At 41.2% G+C, this 26,269-nt stretch overlaps 1 protein-coding gene across 6 annotated transcripts; it reads left to right on the top strand.

Moving 5' to 3' along the window:
- The first annotated feature begins 149 nt into the window (after positions 1-149).
- On the top strand, positions 150-24,463 carry MRAP2 (melanocortin 2 receptor accessory protein 2). 6 transcript variants are annotated; one of them, XM_067294040.1, is made up of 8 exons: positions 150-202; positions 500-631; positions 6,126-6,298; positions 6,888-7,060; positions 10,460-11,380; positions 11,523-11,672; positions 17,297-17,396; positions 22,572-24,463. In XM_067294040.1, exons 6-8 carry the CDS (start codon positions 11,546-11,548, stop codon positions 22,963-22,965), a joined length of 621 nt encoding a protein of 206 aa, XP_067150141.1. In that variant the 5' UTR covers positions 150-202; positions 500-631; positions 6,126-6,298; positions 6,888-7,060; positions 10,460-11,380; positions 11,523-11,545; the 3' UTR covers positions 22,966-24,463. The 6 variants fall into 6 exon arrangements, with proteins under 6 accessions (XP_067150141.1, XP_067150145.1, XP_067150144.1 ...); XM_067294044.1 differs by having other exon boundaries at positions 6,126-7,060; positions 10,460-10,706; positions 11,172-11,380; XM_067294043.1 differs by having other exon boundaries at positions 6,126-7,060; positions 10,460-10,805; positions 11,172-11,380.
- Positions 24,464-26,269: the final 1,806 nt, after the last annotated feature.

The raw sequence follows: 26,269 nt of genomic DNA, 5'->3' as shown, positions 1-26,269 counted from the left end.
CCACCCGGGGCGGCTGCGGCCGCCGGCGGGGCCGCTCCCGCCTGCGGCGCCCATTGGCCTGGCCGCGTCACGTGCCCGAGCCATGCGGCCCGGGGCGGGCTGCCGCGCGCCGGCGCTGCTGATTCATTGGCTGTGGCGGAGCTCGGCTCGGCTCGGCTCGCCCCGGCTCGCCCGGCCGCCGCCGCGGGACGGCGCCCGGCAGGTAGGGGCAGCGGCGGGCGGCGGGCGGCGGGCGGGCGGCATCCCCCGACGGCTTATCCCGCTCGGGCCCCGCGCGGCGGCGCCTGGGGGGGCGGCAGCTGCCTGTGCGGAGCCGCGGCCGCCGCCCCGCGGGGGCTCCGGCGTCGGTCGCGGGGCGCCGGGCTGAGCGCGGCTCCGAAGGCACCGGCGGGTGGGTTGTGAACCGAAACCCGCGGGTTTCACAAGCCTGAAGCTGCGGCTTATTTCTGTAATTTGTAGGTTTTTTTTTTTTTTTTTTAAATAAGGCTTTAAATTGCAGAGTTTGTCTGTGTTCTGGGAGTCGTTACCTACGGGAAGGCACGTCGTGTTTCTGAATTTGTAACTGGGTGATTCCTTCTGATGTTACTAAATCCACGTGTCCAAAAGCAAAACAAGCGGCTCTGGAAAACAGGTAATCTGCGAAGAAAGCTTTAAAATTGTTTTTACCCCCCTATCATATTTTTTTTTCAGGTCTGATTGCTGAACATTTGAATGACTGCTAAGTATATAAACTAAAACGTTTGTGGAAAATGTGGAGTAACTTTTTTTTCAGAGGAAATCTCTCTTCATGTTTTCTGACTGAGGGGAAGAAGGGCTTTCCCCCTGCAACCTTACATTAGCTTGCCTCTTCCTGGTCTTGCTGGTTTCTCTTTTCCCCATGTGCTCTTCTGTAGTCCTTTGTTGACTCCCATACTTCTTATTTTTCTCTCTCCACATTAACAATCTCTCTCCTCTGTGCTCGGGCTGCTGGTGAGCAGTGTCTGGCTTCTTTTGTATGGCACTGTAGAGTAGGTCCTTGCCCTGAGCTGTCTGCCCATCTTTCTGTTGGAGTTGACCACCCCAGTGACCACTGGAGATGACCACCTTGGTGACCAGGCTGGCAAAGCTTTCCTCCAGACTGTGTCTGTTCCTTCAACTGTGCCTTTCCCACCCTGACCTATCCACTTGCTCAGTGTTTAACTTGACAGCCGGTGTAGGCAACGCTATGAGTTTGCTACTTCGGTTGTGTACAGACAGACGTACCTGTTAGAGGAATGGGACAGCAGTAGGAAAACTGCCTCAGACTGCCTCAGCAAGGCCGGTCAGAGTTTGTCTGGTGCTTTAAGGCTCTCTCCTTTCCAGTTGTGTTTCTCAGTCTCCTGCTCTGTTTTGGCTCACCGTTCCCTCTGTTTCCATCCATTACTCTCCTTTGAGCTCCTTAGAGACTATATATGGGGAGATGCAGGTTGGCCTAACTGCTGTGGAAATAAATAGCTGTTTTGGTTTCTTCTCTGAGGTAATCATGTAATTGCCTCAAACACTGCTCGTTTTTCATGTCTGTGATTTTTCTGTTCGGATTCCTAATCAGAGAGTCAAGAATAAATTTTCACCACAGGAGTAAATGCTTGGAAAGATGCCAAGGGAATGGTGACTCTCCATTGACAGTCTGGCTCCGTTTTTGCCTGAAGTAGTGGGATGTTCTGGGTATGCTGATCATGAGCAAAAAACATGTATAAAATCAAGCTTTTGCAAGAGAAATTCTCCTTCACAAAAACATCCCATAATGTCAGGAGTTGGGTAAAATGGTTTACTACTCTGCCTGTTCTTTTACCATTTACCTGTGTGGACTTTGTGGTAGAAGATGTTTTAAGGTGAAGCACAGATCATATTCTTGCAGCTTGGCCAACAATTTAAATCAGATTTCGAGTCTGTGAACCAACAGTATGAGCTGTTACCACCAAAATTTTAGTACAAATAAATGAAGGCTGTATTCTGCATACTCGCTTCAATGTGCCTTGGGGTGGGAGTGGATTGAAAGTACTGCTGTTATTGCTGTTTCCTCAAGTTACTTGTTTGAAGCCTGGCGTAGTACAGAGACATGAGAGAATTCAGATGTGTGCTTGTGAGTGGTATACTGCAGTACAGTTTACTCAAAATTTGTATTTGAGCTACTGCAATAAATTGTTTGCCTTTTCGGCAGCACTAGAGGGAAGAATTAGATCTAAAGACAGGAAAACACAGATTAATTACCCTGACAGTTCTGGTTTGGAAAAATCCCAAACTAATTTACCTTTTATTAAACAGCTTCATTTCAGTGGCTATTTGAAATCTCTACTGAGCTGATTAAGGCAAAATTTCTGCATCATATTGTACACTAACTGTAAAAGTTCGGAAAATGTTTAATGATCAAGCTTAGAAGTTTTTGAGAAAAGCTGTATTTTTGACTTTTTTTTGCATGCTGAGGAAGTGTAACGCATAACTGACTTAAAATTGAGAAGTTCAAGCATTACTTAGCATCAGGAGAGACTGGCTTTACAGATCCTGTGTGGATAAGAGCTTAAACTATGGATTTTTCCACCTTGAACACACTCAAACCATGGCTGTGAGATATCCAACCACAAATGGAAATCCGAACAGATCATTTATGTATACATATGCTTTTTTTTTTTAATATATATACCTCTGTTAGCTCATCTTCTACTGGCTTTAGAATAAGTAGGAGCAAAACTGTTTCTGTGGTCAGAATCTCATTGAGAAGTCAAGAGGTGCTACAAGAGATGTGCTATGGCCTGTGTTTCAAACCAGGTGGATGTCATGTGAAGATTAGTCTGGTTTTGTGATGAGAGGGAGAAACACCTACTCAGTTTCAATTCTGCCTTTCAGCCTCAGAGCTTTGGTTTTTTTATTGATGCAAAGCCAAAAAAGAGCTATGAAATGAGGCTTGAACACAGTCATCACTTTTCTTGACTGTGCAACTCTATGAACAGCTGCACTGCCTTTAAACATGGGGAACAGCGAATTGCGGCAGGGTGCGATGCAGATTTGGTAAGGGTGGCTTGTGTGGCACCACCTCTGCTGCGCGACCTAGAGCATGTTCAGGCCCAGGTCACTAACACGAAGGGAGCCCTGGTCCTTTCAGCTATTAATCAGCACTGAGTTTCCAGAAGCAATCACACAAAAGTAGTGGCTTCTTTAAACCTTGGCCTTGTTATAAACGGTCAGTTTAGATGTGGTTGTCTGAAATACTCCCTGGGACCTGTGTTCTTGGATTCAGTTGTTCTATTGGCTCCTCTCAGCATTAACTTTTCAGTGTTTCTTTATGATTTGCAGACTAGTTGATTTGAGTAAAGCTGTATTCTGGTAACCTTGTACATGTATTAACAGAAATTCTCTTCACAAAGCGGTTTTTTCCTATTAAATTTATGTAATCTTTTAGTTATAAAACTTGCAATGTTCATTTCATACCTACTACTAGCTTCTTATGTGGTAACATATATCTAGGGTATTTTAAAATCAACCCTTAGGGGTAGCTCATCTTATGATGGAACCATTCCAGTTCCATCCGTGACCAACCTGAGATGGGTTGGTCAGTAAGAATACGGAGTGGGGTGTTATGGAAAATCAGGCTCGCCGGCCTCCATAACGGGGCCTGACCCTAGATTCCTGCTGAGGCAGAAGTTCAAAGTCAGATGGAAGAGAAATAAAATTTAATGATACACGTGCGGTAATTACAGCTCGAGCTGGGTGCCTCCGAAGAGGGACCCCAAACAAAGAAATCCCTGGGCAATTATACCCTTACAATCTAACTTCCCCACCCCTTAAGCGATAATTTGGACCAATAGTAATAGTTAGGTCTGGGGTCTTCCCCTTCTTCCTTGGGCCCCTTCATTGTCTCTAGGCAGGCTGCTGCTTTTCTTATCTTCAAGGTTGGCTACTCCTGCTGTCCGTGCAACTTCTTTATCCCTCCAGCTTGAACCGGCTCTGGGGCCCCCTTTTACTTATCTAAGTAAAAGTTCACAGCCTGAGGCCTAAGGCTTCAGCAAATTTAGCTACTAATGCTAAGCAAGTTATGCTAAGCAATTAATTCTAGACAGCTTCAGTCCGATATTCTCTAACATGGCGGAAGCTTTTCTTTCTTCCTGTTCAGAATAGGACATTGGATTGATAGACTTCAAGCTTAGCAGGGAATCCGAAACATCTCCATTTCATCGCTGAGCTTTCTGTGGAAATAGATTTGATAAAAGAAACATGAAATAAAAATGAAGGCCACTTTACCAAGCCACTATGCCAATTTTCAGTTTTGAAGATTCAGGGAAATAATGTATCTGCTTTTTGGCTGCACTCTTTCTGCCCTCTCACTTGAGGCTTTTCTGTAATATATCAACCAGAGTCATATTCCTATTTAGCGTGAAAGGCTAAAATGGGGCAGTATTACAAACAACTGAGGGAAAGGCTAGCCTTTCTATTGGAAAGTGTGGAATATGGTAATATAACATGAACTTGAATGAACTGGGGTGATGACGCTGCCACGCATGCACATCTGAGAGGAAGGTGACTTCTAGTGGGAAGGGGAAGATGGGCTCAGCTGTACCCGAAGCAGCCTTTTGACTGCAGCCTTGCTGTGTTTGCCAGCATACAGGCCTCCAGAAGTGGTTTAGCAACAGTAAAATGCTGTGGCGCATCTGGGAAATGATTTTTAAAAGGATAATCTTCTCTCTTTAAAAACTGCTCTGAAATTAGAAGCTGTCGCTCAGATGTAGTTTTATGTATTTGCTTTGTCTGCAGAAAAATAGATTTTTCTGAAAAATAAGTTTAGTCCTGTTTTCTACTATGACTATAACAACTGTCATGCTTGAACAACTTAAGTGTCCAGTGTCTCTGGACAATCTTGTAGAGATATATTTGGGTGGAAGTGTAAATGCTTGCAGTATGTCAGAGTTTGCCATCCTGAAAGTCAAAATGAAATGTTTTCTGAGCTCAGCTGAAACTCAGCTTTATGCAATGGAGTCTGAGGATAAGTTGATTGTGTAATTCTGTCCTAGCTGCAGGAAATAAATGGAATTATTGCTAATATTTCTTAATTATTTGTAGATAAGACAGTATGCCTGGCTGTAATTTTTAAGGTCTTTAGTACTGGAGTTATACTAAGCTATGTACTTCAATGTGTTCTGGGAGCAAGCCCCAGTACCTTTATGCTAACTGGGAACTGAACTTCCCATGAGGGCTTTCCCTTTATTATCAGTGCAAGATTGAAACTTTTGAGAGCATAAGGAATGCATTGCTCATGTGAAGTCACAGGGAGGTATAAATCAGCATTTTTCTCTGCCAATACCGTGGCTACTCAGATTGTGGCTTTTCAAATCCGTATAGCTGTCCACAGGAAGTGAACTCATAGTACAACATGATTTCATATTAGTTTCTGCATAACCGCTGGATAGCCCCTATGAGCTGAACTGCTAAACAGGTACTAGTGTTTATATATATCCTCACTACCCCTTGCTTGGCAAACTAAGCAGTTTTTGACTTTTTATTTGTTGCATTTTACTTTGGAGTCATTGCTTTTAAACTAAGTACAAACAGTAGCTAGATAATTAGCCTGAAAATTGTATGTAATGCTATGTATTACCTCCCTTTACACAGCAGCAAAGCAGCACAAAACAGTAAGTGATGGTACACAGAAAATAAGCCATTTGCATGAGAATTTATACACATGGTGTATGAGCTGTTTGTTGTTGGAGTCTAGTTTAATCAGACAGTTGCAGGGGTAATAAAATATATGCTATGTGATGTATAACACAGTAGTATCAGGCATAGTTGTACGTATCTTCATCATTTCTTGTCTTTAGTTGCTAGAATAAGCAGTGACTAAAACAGCATTTTTCCTTACCATTGTTATAAAGGTCTTCTGTGATGAATCCAACATCATTCTTGCTGTTTTAGTGCAATAGCATATGCAGATGATGCTGTTAGTGAGCTGTTAACGTTGGTACTCTCTTCTCTCTCCAAGAAAAGTCCCAGGTTTTGTGCACTCAAGTTAGCATGCATGACTGATTTTTAGATGTACAGTCAGTTTCCAATTATCTTGCTGTGTTGCGTGATAAATTTCACTTGTTTTGTGTTGCTTGCTTTTTTCTCTTTTATTGCAGGAGAGAAGATTGTGTGTTCCCTTGAAAAGACCAAAAATTTGCTCTCAAATCCAGCACATCTAGGATCTGGAGAATTAGCAAGAAGCAAGGACTACCTAGCTGAGTATTTCCTGCAGATTCCTTTCTCATCAGTGTTTGGGAGTGGCACAGCTTGTTGAAGCCATAGCCATGTGGTACGATTGTAGATAGATGGGGACGGCATTACCTTTCAGCTCATGAAGTACAAATTGTGCTTGCTTTCCTCCCTGATTTCTTTCCTTCTAACCTCACTTCATAGTCCTTGGGATGGAGTAAAAGGAATGCAGTGGTGGTGGTGGCGGCTGTTTCCCTACCCCACCACCATACAGAATATTGTTGCTGGCATGGGTACTCGGAGGAACAGCCTGATTTGCTAACTTCTTGTTGCCAGCAACTCCTGGGTTGTTTGTACTGCCTGCCCAATGGAGCTGATGCATCAGACTGCACTGCTAAGCTTTCTCATGCCAGAACTTTTTGCTCTTTGAAATATTGATCCTTGATGTTTCTGCCTGGCTTTGGGGGCTTTGTGGTTTGCAAGGGGCCAGCAGTTTGTTTGTTCTGTGAAGTCTGTTAAGTGCTCAGACTCACTGGCAATAAGCAGAATGGGAGTACGTGGAAAACAAATGTACCTTTTCATTTTAAAATTTAACACATTACTTGCGTCTACCATATTGGTAGTTTCTGTTGCTCCAGAAACAAACAATACATTGACCAGTCCACATGGATTTGTTCTTGCATGTGCAGGTCAGGTCCAGAGGTGGTCATCGCTGGTTACGTGCAAGGCTAGTTCCAGATGGACACAAAACAAGATTTGCTATTGTGGTCACAGTGGCAGTGTGAACCATGAAGTTGTGCACCAGCTATGGTGTGTGTCCAATTTTGCTCTTAGAGTGACCCAGTGTCAGTCAGCTTGGAAGGTAAGTGGTAGTGAGCATTTTCCCGACATGCTGATGATATCCAGAGTGGTGCAAGTAGTCCAGCTGTAGCAGTGTTTGATGCTCCAGTGCTGCAGGTCAGAGATGTGGCTTTTGTGCAAATATAGCCAGGCAGAGTCAAATTAGCTTGCTCAGATACCACTAGCAGACAAGCTGTGACCTTACAAACTTTCACGCAGGTTATAAACAAGTTATTGATGGACTTTGACATGAACCCTACACTGTCATACAAGGGCTGTTGCCTGTAACTGATAGTAACCAACTAGAGTAGAGGTGGCTTTGCTGTCACTCCAGTAGTTGCAGTCATGTCTCCACTGTGAGTATCTGGGTATCCATCGACATCCTATAGTCTGCAGAGAGACCAAGCCAGTGTTCCAGAAGAAGGCCATGAGCACCTGCCCCTTTTAGTTAACAGGAGGCTAACCTTCCTCAATCCCCTGGTTTGCAGCACTGAGTACAGCCCTGCTTTGGGTTTTCTTGAATGATCAAAGTGAAGCTTTTCATTGCTCACTTACTTGCTCTTGAAAGAAATGAGCCAGAGTGAGGAAGGGCTGTCTGCATCCATACACATCAAAGTCAGCAGAGAGGCTTTCATGTTTGCCTTAAACAAACAATCCCCATCCCCTCCAAAAAACACCCAACAAGGCCAATTAGAGCAGCTCCCTGTTGTGCCTCAGAGCTGTGTGATGAATCACTGCTATCCAGTCACTGCAGAAAGAGCACTTGACTGTGTCCCCTGGGAGAATTCCTGCCCAGCAGCTCTTAGCTGATACTTGGAGTCCCTCCCTGACCTGCTGCAGTCTGGTGGATGCACAGGGACAGGCTGCTGGCCAGCCAGTGTGCCAGCTCACCCTTGCTTTGTTCTTCCTGGAGAGATGCAAGGTCTCTGCATTCACTACTTTCACTCTGCTGCTTGTTCTATTATATTAGGCTGGCTTTTAAAGTAGTATAAAGGCTTGTTGTTTCAGGTTGAGATTTTAGAGGCATTTTGGACAGACAAGGCTTACAAATGAGGTGAGAACTAGGATAGGACCATGCTTATGCTTAGCTCTGCTGGATCATTTAGAGACATATCTTAAATATTGCATAAAGCCTGAGGCACAGGTTAGCCTGGGAGCTGGAGACCCAGGTTTCCTTCAGCACCTCTCCCTCTGATAGTGGCTTATCTACAACTGAATTGAATCTTCTGCAGTCTAGAAATGCTCGGATTCAATGGTGCAGCATTGTTGCTTCTAGTCCTAACCGAAGGGTAAAATAGGACAGATTCTTTGTGTCTTAGAAGTAACTGTTTTGTTCCCCACAGATCATAAATGGATACTAGTGACAAGACTGGGAGAGAATCTGCCTGTGGCCAAATTAATAGCATCTGCTCATGTATGAGGTGGAAGAAGGAACATTTTTATGTTTTTTCATATACATTCTGAATTTTTCCACCTGCAGATTCCTGTTCAACTTTTCTTATAATATTAAAAGGAAGTGACAATGAACACTGGGTGAAGCCCTATAAGAATGTTTAAATAGAAGATTCATCTAGAAGGCTATAAAAGAGAAAAGCAGCCCCTGAAAGAAGAATGTGCTAATTAAGTTTGATAGAAAACAAATTATCAAGACAACATTGAGGAGAAGGGGAAAGAGATGCTGGGAACCCCATACAGTACCATGTGGTCTCTGAGGGCTCAGTCACAAAAATTAAACACATAATTTTGTAAAAGACAAGTGACAGAGCTCCTGAGCTGAGAAAACTAGGACAAGAATCTTTCTTTTCTCTGTGCCATTTGTTTCTCCCAGGAGGCAGCAGTTACCTTGGCAGATTAAAAACAAGAAAAACTCTTAATTAGAAATTCTCTCCCTTATTCCAGGAAAAAAGGAAACAAAAATTTTCTGAATCACTGAAAAAGCCAAGGAGGAACTTTACTGTTAACGCAAGTGCTTAAAATTACTTACCTTTTTCTATCGTTTTCCTTAACAGTTGGAAGTAGAGGATTGGAAACATCCTCAGCCATGAACTGGATTGTCCATTACAGCCCCAAAGCTATCTTATCTTCTCCCCTTTCATGCTTCATGCTAGTTAGTCCAGCTGGGAGCTTTCTGAGCAGCTGAAGGATGAGAGTGGGGGTGATGTGAAGCACCTTATTCTACCTTGCCTTTAGGCTTCTCAAAGACTGAAGCAAAAGGGGGTTGGCTTTTTTTTTTTTTTTTTTAACTGTTGGCGAGTTGCAGATCCTGACAATTTGCTAGTTTGAGTTATAAAAAGAGACTTGTTTGTAATTTTAAAGGATGTATCACTTTTCAAGTTTTGGTGAGTATGAAGTTTACTTTTTCAGGTGTACTTCAATATGGTAAAATAGTTGCAGAAGGAGCACACAGCTGGTAAGAACTTGTTTATGAATTTGAAAGACTGTTCATACTCCCCAGGTGAATTTGTATTCCTCGCTTTGTGCTTGATTCCTGTTCTTTATGCATTGCCTTCCTAGCACTTGAACAATGTACTGTACTTGCACAGCCTTAATAAATCTAATTATTCTTAGCTAAAACTTCAGTCCTTCCTGAGTGAAATGGCTGTTTAGGGCCCTTCTGTTCAAGAAGCTTTATTTGTCTTTGACTTTGTGTGCTGAGAAGTTTCATTGTCCCCAGAATAACTAATTGCAGTAGTTTTATGAACTGTATGAAGTCTTCAACCTGCTGGGTTTTAGTTGAATGCAAAATTACCCAAAGCTCAATTTACTTTTAGAAAAGCCTTGTGCAGTTTCTTAGGGAATGCTATTTTGTCATGCGTTGCAAGTTAGATGTTCTGATTCCAGCTGCTGCAGCAGATGTTTGTGCAGAGATTCTTTTGTTGTTTGTAGAATTGTCTAATATTCTGAAAATTACTCTGCAAAGTTCAACTCCCTGACACAGCGTTGTGGTAGACAGAAATATCTGTCAAGCTAATTTTAATGATGCTTCATGTTGCATTGCTTTTCTTGTTTTTAATCTGTGGGGAAAATGACTTCTGTTTTATTTTCCTTCTGTAGAAGCATATTGAAACTTCTTATCACAGAATAATTTAGATTGGAAGGGACTTTTGGCAGTCATCTGGTCCAACCTCCTGCTCAAAGCAAGTCCAATTAGATCAGGCTGCTCAGGACCTTGTCCAGTTGACTTTTGAGCATATCCAAGAATGGAGATTTTGTAGCCTATTCTAGTGCTTGACCACTCTTACAGTGGAAAAAAAAAATCATCATCTCATTGAAATTTCCTGTGTTATAACTTGTTCCTGTTGCTTCTTGTCCTGTTACTGTGTCCCTCTGAGAAGAGTCTGGCTCCATCTTCTCTACACCCGCTGACTGTAGTTGCAGCTGTAGACATAGTAAGGTCTTCCCTGAACCTTCTGTTCTCCAGGGTGAAGAAACTCAGGTCCTTCAGCCTCTCATGTATCCTGTGCTTCAACCCCCTGACCATCTTGGTGGGCCTCCGCTGGACTTGTTCCAACATGTATCTTTCTGGTATTGGGGAGTCCAAAATTGGACACGTACTCCAGATGCAGTCTCACCGGTGCTGAATAGAGGGAAAGAAACACTTCTCTTGACCAGCTGGCTGCACTCTTGCTAACACAGCCTGATATACGATTGGCCTTCTTTGTCACAAGGTCCTTTTCTGCAGAGCTGCCCCCCAGCCCGTTGCCCCCAAGCCTGTACTGCTGCACGCGGTTATTCCCTTCCAGATGCAGGACTTCACGTTTGCCTTGGTGATCCTCATGAGGCTCCCGTGAGCCCATTTCTTCAGCTTGTTCAGGTCCCTCCGAATAGCGGCCTGCCCGGCAGCTTGTTGACTGTTCACCCCATCATCCGTGAACTTGCTGCGAGTGCACTCCATCTCATTGCCCACGTCTTTAAGAAAGATGCTAAACAGTGTTGGCCCCAGTGTCAGTTCCTGAGGGACACCACTAGTTATTAGCTGCTAGCTGGACTTTGTATGACTGATCATGAGCCTTTGTGCCTGTCCAGCCAGTTTTCCACCTTGATTTTCATCCAAATATCCATCCTAAGCTGCTGGATTCTGAGGCTGGTAATCTTTGGTATTTACTGTTTTTGTTTGTTTGTTTGTTTTCCAGCTATAAAAGCTATATTCTGTCTGAGGACCCTGGTTTTGATAGTTCATTCATTGACAGGCATCTCTGTGGAGACGAACATAGATTCTCTCTTTCCATTGAAGAGAAACTTGACGTTGGCTGGTGGTTGACTAGCAAGGACTGATGAAGGAGTGGAAAGAGATGTGATGCCTTATCTGATGGGGCAGTGATACTATTTTTTAAAGGAACAGGTGAGAGAGAGAGCCTCTGTAACAGAGTGAGTGGCTCTTCCTTGGAAAGATGAAGAAGAGTGAATCCCATAAATAGGAAAGGAGTCTGTGCAAAATCAAAAGGTGTGCTTGTATTTGCTATTAATGCATTTTGTATCCGCAGGTATATATTTATTCTGGTTCAAGATGTCTGCCCCAAGGTTGGTTTCTAACAGAACCTCCCAACAGGCCTTGTCTAATGCCGATTACACTTGGGAGTATGAGTACTATGAGTATGGACCAGTGTCGTTTGAAGGACTGAAGGCTCATAAATGTAAGTTCAGTAGAGACATTATTTTAGCTGAGCTTTCCTATTGTAAAGTTTCTGCTCTGTTCATTTGTAACTGTGATTATTCTACAGAAATTTCTCTCCTAATTTATCGAATTCACAACCATTAGAGTTGTTATTCTAACTTTTTTAGAGTATTATAATTGTTTTTTATTCTATGTCTTTTTGTTAACTGCTTTTCTGATGCATAAGAGCACATTGGAGCACCATGGTTGTTTTTGCCCGTGGTAGAGATTTATCCATACTGGAGAATCTCAGACTATTAGGAGCTGTTTATAACAGCAAGTGCAGCCCCTGTGCTTCTGGTGACTACTTGGTATAATCCATGCTGCTCTGTCAAGAAGTTCTCATAAATGCTAAAAGAGCAGTGGTGAGCAGCGTTACTGCTTGTGTTTTAAATCTTTTTAAAGCTTTTAATACATTTTCTATCAAAAAACAAAAGTAGCAATTTCTCTTTCAGGAGAAACTTTTATCATTAGGTCATGTTTTAGAGGAGTGCGCTAAATTCAACATCCTGTTGATACTGGAGCTGTTAAACTACAGTACAAGTAAAAAATGGAGGAGAAGGACCAGAGATGAAAAATATGGTTAGGAATCAAAATGAAATTTAGCTAGAACAAATTAGTACAACTGTAGTGATATTAATTTAAAAATGTAGACAATGGCTTTGATTTTTAGGAAATTTCTTTCCTAAATTTCTTCTTTTGGGGGTGAAAAAACAGTAATAGAGATTAACTCAAAAATACTGGCTGTTATTTGCAAGCACTTTTTGGCAAAGAGATATTGGCAAAAAAGCTTGCTTCTCTGTTTCTGGGCTCAATACACTGTGTGAGAGGGTGTGAGCACCGTGCTTTGAAGGAGTGGGGAGGGGCCCCATCCAGCATCCAGTGCTGGAGCACTGGTGTAAGGAGGGATAGGTACTTTCTGCCGCATTTGTGGCAAGGATTCAGACTGGGGAAGAGGGGCACTCCCAGAGGCAATCAGTAGCCCAGAAAGGCTGATCTCCCTTGGCCCTGTTCGGGGGCCAGGAGGTTTTGGGGAGGCTCTGGAGAGGGTTGGAAGAAACTTGTAGTTCTTGACATGTTTAAAAGGCAAGAACTACAGCAGGAGTTACTGTTTTGCCCTGAATTATACCTTACCACTTCAAATTTTACAGAAGTCTGCTGATTACTCTCTGTATTTTTACAAGTGTTAGGTACTTGAAAAAAGTAGATTAGCTGTTATTATGTTCCTAATTTATATTCCATTCTTCCACTTAATCAGAGACCAAACCTGATTACAAAGGTTACTGATTACAAAGATTAGCGGCACTGTTATGTACACTACTTTTTAGCTCAGTGTGTCAAAGTGTGATGGGAGGAAAAAAATATAAATCACAGTTACCTCTGGATTGCAGAAAGTCTAATGGCAAAGCAAATCTTGGATTGCCCTCAAAGTGCCCGTCATGCTGAGCACGGCAGCTCTGTTTTGCCACCTGGCTGTGTTGTTCCTAGAGCAGGAAGGGTCTGGACAGCCTTTATCAGAGAATGAGACAGAAGAAAATAACTGCTTTTCAGGTGGAACTTGATGTAGGAAAGAGAGAGGTAAACAGCGGTATTGAATCAGTGACCTAGGAAATCCCTTCTAGCTGTTTTTTTCTCAGTTCAGTTTATTTTTGCAAAATTTTTCAATCGCCAAACCTACAAAATTACTTCAGCATGATTAGAGGTACTTTAGGATTCTGGGCTAATTAAAGACACATGGCAGCATCAGGAATGTGCTGGTCTTGGTTCAAATGTTGTGAGTAGGGTTTCCTTTGCTTGTTTGCTTTGTTTTTAACCTACAGATGGAGTTGGCTCTGTTCGCTTTGGTGTTGCTGTGTCTGTGCTCCCAGAGTAGAGATTAATCTAGTACAGGTACAGTCTAGCTTTGTACTGGGTATGTGGTGATATATCCATGTTTCTTGCTTCAGGTATTTCAGCTGAGTTGGGAGTGTCAAGGATTGTGGAAGGAATATGGTCGGACAGTTAACTTCACTGAAGTGCTGCCCTGTGGGAAGGAAGGAGGAGAGGAGATTACATTGGGATTGCTTTGTAATGGAGACTTTCTGAATATTGACAGGTCTCCATTTTTTTTGATTTGTTGGTATTTTATTTTATTTTTTTTAATCCACGTAGGAAATCTTTAATCTCATAGTCTTTGGCACAGCTGTAGGTAGACTGATTTTCAGCTTTTGTTAGCAAAAAGAATTTAAAATTTTGTAGAGACAAACATCACAAATTGTGAGGTTGGGGCTTTGTAGACTTATTCCCACTTAGAAATACTTTGTCCTCCTCAGCTGTGCTATTGTAATTGTTTTATAGTAATGGCATAATTCAAATTAGTTATATGAACTGAGGTAAAAACAATGAGAAGGGGTCTGTTTTAGTGATCTGGTTTATAGCGTAAGGTGCTATTGGCTTGACTGTGCATTGTACAGTGAACTGCAATGACACAACATGAGGGAGCACTGTTTTGAACCATGAGGTAAGGTGAATTCTGCAAGAGAAGGTCAGAGGCCACTTTGGGATGAATGCTGATTTAATTAACTGTAGACAAATGGAGATTTGTAGTAGTTTAACATACATACAAAGGAATTCAGAAGCCTGTGTCTTAGAAGCTGAAAAAATTTTATGCAAATTGATCTCTGAAGAAAAATTTTGACAAAACAATCCAATACACAAAAATATACATTTAAAAAAAAAAAGTAGGAGGAGGGGAGGGCAAGGTATTTGAGTGCCACAGTGTCTCCTCTAAAACATGACTTAAAAGGGGGGAAAGCTGTCTTTAAAGTTAAAGCCTGTTCTGCCTGAGGAGAAGTGGTGACAGGAACTAGAAATTGGAAAATCCGGAAAGGCAGACATTGTCTAGTTTGTAAATTTAAACTTTAGAAAGTAAATAGACAAAGACAGTCAGCAAATATCTGTGACTGGCAGAGATACGAACCAATTTTTTTGTGGATTAGGAACAGAAGAAACCCTGGTAACACTGAAGAAAGGTAAAATAGGTAGGAACGATCGGGGACTCAGAAGTGTTGATAGGATGTTACGGGTCTGTGTTAGGAAGGAAAGGGTGGCTGATGTTCTTGCAACTTGGGAAGGTGAAGAAATACTTTCCCAGTCCATTTGTAACTTGGGACAGTATTGTAAATGTCTTAAATATTGTTTAGTTTGAATAAATGTAGTCTTACATATCATTTATTTTGAATACATGTTTAGGAATTGGTAGGTTTGGATAATTTGCACCTAAATGGATGAGACCTAAATGAAATACTGAAGAGATCTCTGGCCTGCTGCTTTAGGTTTAAAGAAATCCTAAGAATGTCACTGATGTAGCAGACAGTTGGAAGTGCGTCAGCAGCCACAATAAGGCAAAGAAGGTGTAGCTTTAGGCCAAGTGAACATAAGAGTCCTCAGTTGGGTGGGGGGGGGTGGACCCAAAGCCCAACTCTGTGGCAGGCTTGTTATCCATGAGTTATGGAAGCATACTTAATGCAGCAGATGTGATTTTATGGGAAGCAGTGGTTTATCAGACAGTCTTTATTTCTCTTAATTGGTGAGTTAACAGGTTTTGCTGAAAGATGTAACCTGTTCAATATAATCTCTGCATATTTTGTATGTTTTAAAACATCTTATTTGATCAGACTTTACATTCTGATCAGTGCAGTTGCCTATCATTGAAGCATGTCAGGCTAATTGACAGGTAATAGTAACTTAAGGGGTATATTTCTTCCTAGATAAAATTTGCAGGTAATGCAAAGTGATAGGATGGTAAAAATGATCTGTTGTGTACTAATAAAGCTAAATGCAAGACGCATCTTGAAACACTGAGTACAGGCTATTCTTACAGAACAAAGAATTGTGTTTTTGGAAGACAGTGATTCTGAAAAGAATGTAGGGCTCATAAGGCACAGAATTATAGGCATACACTCTTACCACTGTGCCTTAAGGAAAAAGAAGTGTTATGAACTTTGGCCATATCCAAGGGAGAGTAATTAGTGTCAACATTGTGTGTGGGTTTTTTTTTTTTCTCTATTCATCCTGGAGACCTATACTTGAACCCCCTCTTTTTTTATAAAGGATGTTGAGAGGTGGAAATGTGGTGAAAGAGAGAGAGAAAAAACCTTGCAGTGAGAGACCTGAAACTTAACCTCCTTAGCTCACCAGAAAAGGGATTAAGGAGTGACTTGATTGTGATAAAGTATTTTCACAGGGAGAAAATGTCAAGTTGCAGCAGGCACTTTGACTTCACAGAGAAAGGGCAAATGATTTGAATTGATTTCCGGTTTCCAGATCTGCCTTTAACGTGGAAGATGTTTCACAGTGGGAGTGTGATTAACCATTGGTGCCAAATCCCAGGCAGGATAGTTGATTCCTTGTTTTCTGGTGTCTTTAGTCCTGTACAAGACTGAGTATTCAACATACTGGCTAAAGTCTTGCTCTCTGTCTGCCACAGAAGTTAGAGGGTCAGACAGGTCGTCAAGTAGCTTTAAAGCCAGTGGGGGTCTCTGAGGTTCAGGGATGCCTGTGTAATGAGAGGTTGAGAGTGTGAGGGTAGCTTAGATACCTGTCCTGACCAAGACTTCCCTCTTGCACGTCAATATATAAACTATTTGAAATTCTACAGTGCAATTTTTGAGTATTTGCTTAGTCAAAAAATAACTAAGAGGGCTGGTGAAAAAGCAGCTGTAAACTCTGGATCCTGGACCAGACTGTGTGTTGGGCTGGTGTTCTGAAACTTTGGGGCATTCTTGTCGATTGATCATTGTCTGGAAATATATTTGTATGTCCTTGTATGTCCTGCTTTTGTATTCTTACACCATCTCTTGTATTCTTATTCCATCTTTGGCCATTGCATTTGTTGTGTTTTTATTTTAATAAGCTGTTTTGTTTTGTTTTGTTTTGTTTTGGTGAGAAACCATTTGGCTCCTGATACTATTGTGTTGTGGTTTTCTGTATGCAAGTTGTAAACCCCAATTAAAAATGAATTGAAAACATCTTACAGATGTTGGTTATTGATATTTGTTGCAACAGCAAATGTTTTTTTTCCTCTGGTTCCATTTATTTCAGAACCCTCTGTCTTGCAATTGAAAACAAGCTAAATCTTTCCAAACCTGCAGTGTCAAAGAAATCCATCAAAAAACAGAAACCTAATGGGCTCAGATGGAAATTATTCACAATAGTAGTTCAGTTCTATAGCGACAGGGGTTTCTGCTAAACCAAATAACCCTCTCTTCTGAGTTCTACCATTTCAGTTGTTTCCAAAGCAATATTTGGACATAAGTCAGTCATCACAAAGAGAGCTGCTCTCATTTTACTAATCAAGGGAATTTTGTCAATTCCCTCCTTCAGCTAGTTTGTTGTTTGTCTGTGTGTCAGTAAAATTAGGATTCAAACTAAGAACTCCTTCAGTGGCAGCTGTTTTAAAAACAGATGAGGATAAATCTGATCATCCTTACTCTTTGCCATCTGTATTTTTGCCATGAATAAGAAGCAGAGTATTTAGGAGTTTGTAGTCATGCTGCATGTGGAAGGGAACTTCCTGCAGGTGCATGTGAAATACTGATCAGTTTGTTTCCTCTTTTTCACCAGATTCCATTGTGATTGGATTTTGGGTTGGTCTTGCAGTTTTTGTCATCTTCATGTTTTTCGTCCTGACCCTGCTGACAAAGACAGGAGCATCACATCAAGAGTGAGTCTGAAAACTATGCCATAACAAATCCAGCTTGCGAAGTGGAGCGTGCGTTCTTCTGCAGCCCCCGAACAGGCAGTGACAGTGCTGACGCTGTACAGGCTCAATGCTATCTTCTACACTGCTCTTATGAAAGGCTTCTGTGTGTCTTTATTTCAAATAATCTTTGTTCCAAGCATTTCTAGGAGAGCAATTTTGTCAAGTGTATATTACTGTGTTCCCCATTCAGCAAATTGTCATCAGGCATGCAGAAAGAGAAAGGACTAGCCAGTATGTACATGCTTTCATGCTAGAGGAAGTTGGCAGGTAGATCGCCAAACACAAATGGCTTTAGATTACTGTTTCTTCAAATAAATGGGGTCATTCTTGGCTCAGCTTATGATGGAATAGAACAGAGAAACATGGACGTTGACAAAGTAGATAAAAACACAAATAAAATTAAATGCAGAAATTAAGGTAAGGAAGTTGCAGTCTTGAGGGTTTGGGCAGTTTTTGCGTGTTTATGTGTTCAAGTCCAAAATGTAGGTATCCATAGTATTTAGAAAGTCCTCCCTTAATCCTGCAGTTTCCCTAGTTTCTGCTGAGAAATGCCTGTTGGTGCAAAAGTCCATATCAGCACCAAACTTGATTAATACCAGAGTCCCCTGAGGGTCACAAAATAAGCCTTTCTTAGCTTCTGTCTGGCTGATAAGTATGTGCAGGCCATGCTTTGCCTCACCCTTTTATCTGCAAGTCTGGGAGTTAAACCATTGGTGGAGCATGCAGGCTGTCAGGGTCTCTCCTCAGAGTTTGAACCCACTTCTCCTTTCAGGCTTGCTTCTCACAAACCGGAAACATAAAGATCCTCTCTGGAAGATAAGATTGCTCGCAGGCAGACAGCAATGATGAGAAGCTAATGGCAAAAGGCAATTGTTCATGCTTATCACTTCCTAAAGCAGCTTGCCTGTCTCTGCCTACTGCCTGCCCTTTACTAGTTAGTCATGTGTAAACTGTGTCTGAAATTTCATGTAATAGCACATCTCCAGAGGCAGGGCCATATTAAGGCAAGACCTACTTATGTCATGAGCCCCTCTTGCTCCTAAATTTTTGCTTCTGTGGAAGCTTGTAAAGCTTCCATTCTGTGGCATGCTTGTAAAGGTGCACTTTTGGGGAGTGGAGGGCTGCCGGATACTTCCCACTGTGTTCCTGTGTTCTTCATTAATATTCTTGGAACAGGTTGCTTAGAGGGTTTGTGAAACCTTCATCTTTAGACATGCAAGTCAACCAGACAAGGCTTGTCTGACCTCATATGTCTTTGAAGTTGATCTTGCTTTGAGCAGGGCATTGGACTAGAGACCTTGAGAGATCCCTTCCAACCTAAATCTTAATATAATTTTTCTTCAGGTGCTGAACAGACCCCGGTCATCTCCTTTTTCTGTATTTATTTTAAACGTCCTTTGCAGCTTTGGGAACTGTGTGCTTGAATACCTGTTGTGTATGCAGAGTTGGCACATTTAACACATTTGAGTACTATTTTTTTTATGTTTGATAACCCACTGGTTACAGTACTGGAAATAGTGTATTCCTGGATGTTCTCCAAGGGCAATGAAAACTGTTGTTTCCTCTTATTTTTGATACATGTTTAAGAAACTGGAGAAGATTGATACCTGTAAGAACAAGGTAAGCTGTGGATTTAGTTTGCCTGTGTCTTTTCTCTCTCTGTCCCTGACTGGATTCTTCATGACTCATGGTTTCATTAGTGCTGCAGCCCTCCTTTAGAAATAGATGTTAATGTCCCCTAAGTCTTGGGAGAAAGCCGGCCTAATTGATAGACACATTTTTTACTTCAGTGAGCCAGTTAGGCTGTTCTTCAAGGTACCATTAATGTGAGGGGTAAATGTAACTGGGTTCAGTTGAATGGATCCAAAATAGAGTACTCTGATTTTTCTGATAATATGTTCTTCTTTGCTCAATATAAAGGGGTATGATGGCATGTTTTTTTTCTAAAATTGTACAAGATGTTCAGATCTCTGTACATCCTCACCGTGGAAGAAAAGGGTCAGGATGTGGATGGGGAGAGGCAGAATTTTCATCAGTTATGGAAATGATGCCTGTTGCACTTTCTCTTTTGTTTGCTTGCATATTAGTGTGTGTAGAACGTTAGCTTATGAATCAAAAAATATTGTTTACTTTTTTTCTGTATTTATCCTTGAAAATTATTTTGGTTCATCATTCAGGAGAAGACAGTATGCTGGTTTTGCTTGTGCCTTTACAAAAGGCCTTAAGAAAACTGCATGTGCAACCCATGAGTCTATTCATGTCACCTGTCTGTACAAAATGTTGGCTGATGTAATTACAAAGCTTCACAAAGCTATTGAGGCAGATTAAATGAGTAGGTGCAGTAAAAGTGAAATGACTTTATCTTTTTCTTTTTTTTTTTAATTAAATCATTGATTAAGGATTCTGGGGTCAAATCCACTTAGAAAAATGATGATTCACTGAAACAAAAACTTCTACTACAGAGATATGTTTGTGTTTACTGAAAGCTTACTCAGGAAGGTTTCTCAGCTTCCGGGTAGAGTTTCTGAATTAATACTAAGGATTCGTCTAGATCCCAAGGTTCCCTTTGGGATGCCAAACCCTGCTGATCCTGGAGGGTTGTCTGCTTATTCCCTTTCATGGTTTGCCTCGGCACTCAAGGTCACCCAAGGGAGTGCTGAGAGGAGGAGTGTTTAAGCTCTAGAGGAAACTGAAGTATCAGCCCCAAACCTGTATGCTCCTCTTAGAAGGTATACTGGGCAAAATGGTCTGTACCCCCACAGTGCACCCAAGTCCAGTGGGCAGAGTCCAGAGCTTAATATGGAGTCTAGCAGACTGGAACCCAACATTGTAGACTGGAAAACTCCGGTAAAAGGAAGCTTGGGTTAGTTCATTGGCAACTGTTTGCTTTGAGTAGTTTTCAGTATGTATGATGCTTTACGAGTAGGATTCAGCTTCCTGCTTTTGTTGGTGGCTTCTAGGACTCAGAGTCCTGTTTGCCCAAGTATTGCAAAAGGGGTTTGGTTGTCCAGGTAGCTGTGCTCCCTAGAGCAGTTCTCCAAATGTAAAACTGGGGTTTGTGAGGCTGCTTTTCTTGTTTTCTGGGTGTTGTGAAAAGAGATAAACTGAGGTGTACCTGGATACTGTAATGGGCAAGACTATGCATGTTTATAGTCTAGTTTAAAAACGAAAAGAGTCTCCCCAAAACTCAGAAAGATAGTGTTTGCGAGTTTCAGAGTCTGAAAATATGACTGTGAGCTAGATCATGTTTTCCATGCTCCTAAACACAGGAATATGCTCTATAATACATCCTCAAAAGCTCGGTCATCATATAATTTCTTTGAATCTTCTATTCCATTTAAATTAAGTTGCCGTTGTCAGTGTTCTGTGCCAATCTGCAAGATTTCTCATACAGCAAGCCTTTACTCCTTCATAGCTCCAGTTAGCGTACAGCGGTTTATAAAGCACTTTACATACCCCTGAACTAGTTTTATTTCTCTAATGGATGCATTTTAAACTTTTTTCTTAAGTCATTCTTCCTAGACTTTTAATTTTTGTTTTTTCTTTCGGTGTTCATTCATCAGCTCCACTGTCTGTGCCACAATACTATATAGAAACTCCTCACGACAGATTTGTGAAACCATATATGCAACTTGCACTGAGTAGTGCTTTCTGTTGCATTATAAATACGTAAATATGTCAGTCATCTGTTCTGAAGATTACAGCAGTATTAGTCCATTTTGTTTGCCCTTTGGTGTATATACAGTAGATTATTACTTAGGTACTGGTCTGTCTTGCACCAGTTTAAATGTTGTGCTTCTACATGCTTCAATTTGAAATGCAGAACAAGCTGAATGTTGGCTACATTCCTCCTTTTTTTTAGCTGCAGGGCTCTATGTAACAGGCATTAGCATTTGACGAGCTAGAGGACTGTTGTGATTTGAAGGCTATATGTCAGTAGCATAACTGATTTTGTTAGGATATAATCCTCATATAATGTAATGAAAGTCAATTAGCATTTGAAAAGCAGAGATCATTATGATTAAAGATGCACTGAATGACTGTAATGGTGAGTATCCTCTGAACTCAATGCTTTTAGGGATTGATTTCTTTCAAAAGGCTTGTAGGCCCAAGAGTCATTGCCATTTCAGATGCATCTGAAAGGCAGTAGAGGCGTTCTGAGATAAGTAGTGAAAAATCTGAACGTAATTTCAGAATATAATAGTTTTGTTAGAGTAAGTAACTCGTACAATTTAAATGTGAATGTGTAGCAAATGACTCTTGGGCCAGATATTGGACCCCTAAAGACTCATACACCTGCAGAGATTTCAGAGATACATTATAACTTAACTCCTATTGCAGGCTGTAGGGAATGAAGTGCATATAAGTCTTTATACGCTACCATCACAAAGCCAGCCTGACAAAGAATGCATTAGTACCCATAAAACTTTTGTTGAGCTGGTTCTTGTCTCACCCCTAGTTGTTCATGATTCATGCACAAGTCTGGATAGACTGGAGCTATTTTGATCTAAGAGCTCTAGAAACCTCCAAAAATATGTGTCAAGATGTCGTTCCTGGGCTATGTTCCTGAATTTTTAATCCTCTCAGTCTTTACAGCAGTTCTTTGTTCCAGCTCTCCTAACTTGGAAAAAGGTATGTCATTGAGGTCAGTGGAAAGGATGGCTTGATGCCTGGACAACAAACCACTCAAACTATGCTTTTAGTGACAGCAGTGCTGCCCTGTGCCTCTAAAAAGTTTTCTTCTATGAAAGATTTCTTTCAGTGTTCTACAAGCCATTTTTTTTTTTTTTAAACATGTTACTACTCCCTAGGAGGAAATGCTGAAGAGTATTTCTGAGCTCATTCAGTGAGCTAAGGTGATATTATTTTAAGGATACTGATTACTAGAGGTCCCATTTAAGAGCGCTGGCATTGGTAACTTATTCCCATGGCAAATTATCACTACAAATCCAGACTTACAATAGCTCCAGCAGAAAATCTAAAATAGTATAGGCTTTTTAAGCCTATTGTAGATAAACTGTTGGGTTTTGTTTCTTCCTGATTATAATGGTTGCTAAAACTCCATTTGCTGTTAAGAATGCCAATAATTCTACTTTCATGCTTACTGTACTTTTTTTTTCTTTCTTTCCTCCTTAGCAATACAGAACCTTCTGAAAAAAGATTTCGCATGAATAGCTTTGTGAGAGATTTTGGAAGACCTCTAGAGTCAGAGAGGGTCTTTTCTCATCAAATAGCCGAAGAATCTCGGTCGCTTTTCCATTTCTGCATTAATGAAGTGGAACATTTGGACAAAGGAAAACAAAGTCACAGAGTTATGGACCTGGAGAGTAATATTCACTTCCAAGAAGTTCCCAGGAGCAGTGGAAGATTTGAGGAGGACCTGAATTGTCTTACAAAATTTAACATTCCTAATTTTGTGAATACTGAGCAGAACTCTTCACTAGGTGAGGATGATCTTCTCATCTCGGAGCCACCTATCATTTTAGAAAGCAAATCTGTCATGCAATCTTCCCATCAGATCCTTGACTGAAAAGTCTTTGAGGTAAAAATTCCCATTATCGTCCAGTTGAAAGCCCTTCTCAGCCTTTTGGCTGTTTTGACAAAAGGTATTTCAGACCTGTGCCCATGCATTGTGCTTTTTATTGTGAATACTGGCTGCGCTGACAGAACTCAGTTTAGACCAGAAGTAAAATACTGAATGCTTTATTCTGATGTCTTCTGTGGTCTGAGCCCCTTTCTCAGCATTGTTTTTGCTTCTTGTTTTTTGTTTTTAAATGACTGCTTATATCCAGCTTTCTTATACCATAATGATTTGTGGTGACTGTAAAAGCTGGAGCCTGGCTTTGGGAGGGATGTGAAAACTCTCCTTGGCCAAGAAAAGTGTAAACTCAAATCAGGACGGAAGCAAGGAATAAACAGGCAGCCCTTGGGGGCATTCTGCACCTTCTGCCACCCCCAAAAAGGATGACCGAGACGATGAGCAGCGCAATGGTATCTGCGTGGCGTTGATCTCTACTTCGGATTCCTAACTGTTTTTAGATGCAGCTGAAACTCAGTTTACAAAGCATCCAAAGAGACTACCTTTAATACTAAATTGTTGAGTTACAGTGTTTACAAAATGCTACCACCATCTGCTGCTGAATAAAAGCAAAGTGGTGCCTGTAATTATGGTACTTCAGATTGACATTCTGACAGTTGCACAATGATGACCTGGAATTAGTGTTTGACACAAACATTAATTTGATTTTATTGCCTGTGTGAATGTCTGATTTGTTAAGTGCAGGATTCAGTAGCAAAGTCATAGGAAATCAGATGAAAACTATTCTTTTTTTTTGCTTATAGGCTGGGCTTTCATATGCTTTTTGGCTCTAGAAACTACCCTCTTTTGACCAGTGGTCCAGGGAAGGGCTGGCAGGCCTTTGAGTTGTTTTGAGAGAGCCAGCTCCAAAAATGTAGTTGAGCTGCACTTGCTCCATCATTTTGTACTCAGTCAGGATGCTATTGCAAACACAGCTGTTCTCCTAGGGAGAAGATTGTTAAGGAAATGAATAAGTGAGTGTTGTTGTTGTTTGTTTGTTTTGTTTTGTGTGTGTTTTTGGGACTAAAATTCTGAACCCTCACCAGTGCTTAAAAGTACTTTTCAGCTTTTTGCTGAGCTGTGTAGCTGATGCCCAAATGGTTTTACAGCAAGCACACGGGATGCAGCAAAAACAGGTTCAAAGCCTTTGCTGGGTTTGGAGTAAGTGTGCTGCAGGAAGCTCCTAATTCAAATCAAACTAGTGGATTCAAGATACTGTGCCTAATCTGGTAACATGTTTTGTGTTAGAGTGAAAATGTAGCAGTGGCCTGCTGGTATGTGCTTTAGACACTTGATGAAATCTTCCTTCTCCTTCACCTGAGAAATAGAAGAAATAGCAAATGAGTTGTGTGCTTAAGGAATACAGGGGTAAAGAAAGAGCAACTCCTCACTTGTTTTAATGTCCTGTGCCTTTATTATAATCACCTAAATTTTCTGTTTTCAAATGTAATTTCTTGTACCACTTCCTTGTATTTAAAGTAATGGGATTATGGTTAAAGGAAAGCAGAGGCTATTTAAAATGAGCAAATTACTGCTGAAAATACAGTTCCCAAGAGAAGGCTGAAGTGAAGCTTCATGGATTGCAATGCATGGCTCTCTTATCCTCCTCAGAGTACAGAAAAGGTTGTCTTTTACAGTAGATAATTAACAAGGAGTAGAAAGGCTGTAGCTGCAGACTTCCCTTTTCTCTCCCCAGATTAATCCCTGTCCTGTTCCTTAGCACTCTCTTATCCTGTGCTTTGGCTTTTGTAAAACCTGTTGCACCACTTGCTCTCTTGGGCATTGTACTGAGAGCCTTAGGACTTCACCAGAGAATCCAGAAGGCATCGCAGCACTGGAATCGTCTCTGTGCGGTCAAAAATCCATCTCGCACACCTACTCTTAAATAAGTGTTTTCCAATGAAGTCAGAAAGTCTTCATCCTCCCCTTTGTGACATTCAGCAGATTATAGTTCTTTCAATCCCAAACACTTTAAAATGCAGTTTTGGAATAGACTGAAACTTTTCATTATAGCCTGTGTATGTATGTTGTGTGTGTGGGGAATGATGACCCATCTTGCCACCAACATCTTAAAACCTAGGGCAGGTGTCTTTCTTTGTCTCTGCAGAAAAATCCTAGGTGGCTCCAGAAGGTAATTCATCTTCACTCAAGTGTTCAACTCGAGAGAACACTGCCTTCTGAAGAGGGCAGCTGCTTCCTACGGAGGGAGCTCAAACGAACGTTAGTTAGCGCACGGTTAGGCTTTTGCCTGCAGTGAAGATCGTGTGTGATAAATACTGTTCTCACCAGCAAGCTCTCTGTTACTTCTGCTAAATGCAGCTTTTACAGCCAGCTTCTGTGCAAGCAATCTGCTCTCTGTGATGTTTGATCTATTCCCTCCCCCCCCTTTGCCATGGTTGAAAACAGAAATACTGCTTAAGTTAGAGAAAACCTGTGCCGAACAACATCATTAGCTGGCTCTTAATATCAGGGAATGAAGCTTTTCATTTTTAAAGCATTCTTCCCCATAGTCTAACCAAAAGCTTTGTTCCCCCATCTTAAATCCCAATGGCTTTTCTTTAGGTGCATAACTGCTACTTTGGGGGAGAAAGGAAAAGTATTAATGTGTACGAATGCTGGTCACACTTAATGCCTAGAGGAAAAGTACTTAAAATCGTCAAAGGATAACACAAACTTAACTTACAACACATTCAAATTGTATTCTTAGTGTTCTTATGAAGCATGTGCTAATCTGCAAAGGTACTTAAGTAAGTGTTTAACACCTACTTCTTTTCTTCCCTGATGGATCTTTGTTTCCTTTTTCATCTTTTCTCCATTTTATCTTTACAAATTCCTTCAAGCTGTTTTTTAAAGAAAAATAACCTGGCAACCCACACTTCCACACAGGTCCCCCAACACTTCAGAAGCCCTTAGCAGCAATACAGTCTAATCCAGATTTTGCTCTACCTCTGCCTCTTGTTGGCTTCTTTAGAAAAGATGCTGAAGGTTTTTTTAAACTATGTCATACAAAACACCAGCCCCCCTCCCCCATTAGGCAAAGCATCTTCGCTTTTGTTCTTTATGCAAACTAATAGGTAACTACAGCTTTAAAATAACTGCTCTTTCAAAACTGCAGAAAGTTTCTGCATTTGCCTCTGACTACTGTTCTAATGCAAAGTAATGAAAAATGTTTTGACTGGGGTAATCCTTTAAAAGTAATACTCAGAATTCAGTGGTGTTCATATCTTCACCCTTGAAAATGGAATTATTGCAAGTG

This window comes from Apteryx mantelli, chromosome 3, assembly GCF_036417845.1.
Source record: "Apteryx mantelli isolate bAptMan1 chromosome 3, bAptMan1.hap1, whole genome shotgun sequence".
NCBI lineage: Eukaryota > Metazoa > Chordata > Aves > Apterygiformes > Apterygidae > Apteryx > Apteryx mantelli.
The sequence above is the reverse complement of the archived record's forward strand: the minus strand, read 5'-3'. Positions and strand labels throughout refer to the sequence as shown.

Bases quoted from the DNA above. Each gene is read 5' to 3' on its own strand.
- MRAP2 (XM_067294040.1), top strand. From the start codon at position 11,546: ATGTCTGCCCCAAGGTTGGTTTCTAACAGAACCTCCCAACAGGCCTTG. The intron at 11,673-17,296 runs GTAAGTTCAGTA...CTTTTTCACCAG, and splicing joins AGGACTGAAGGCTCATAAAT to ATTCCATTGTGATTGGATTT. The intron at 17,397-22,571 runs GTGAGTCTGAAA...TTTCCTCCTTAG, and splicing joins ACAGGAGCATCACATCAAGA to CAATACAGAACCTTCTGAAA.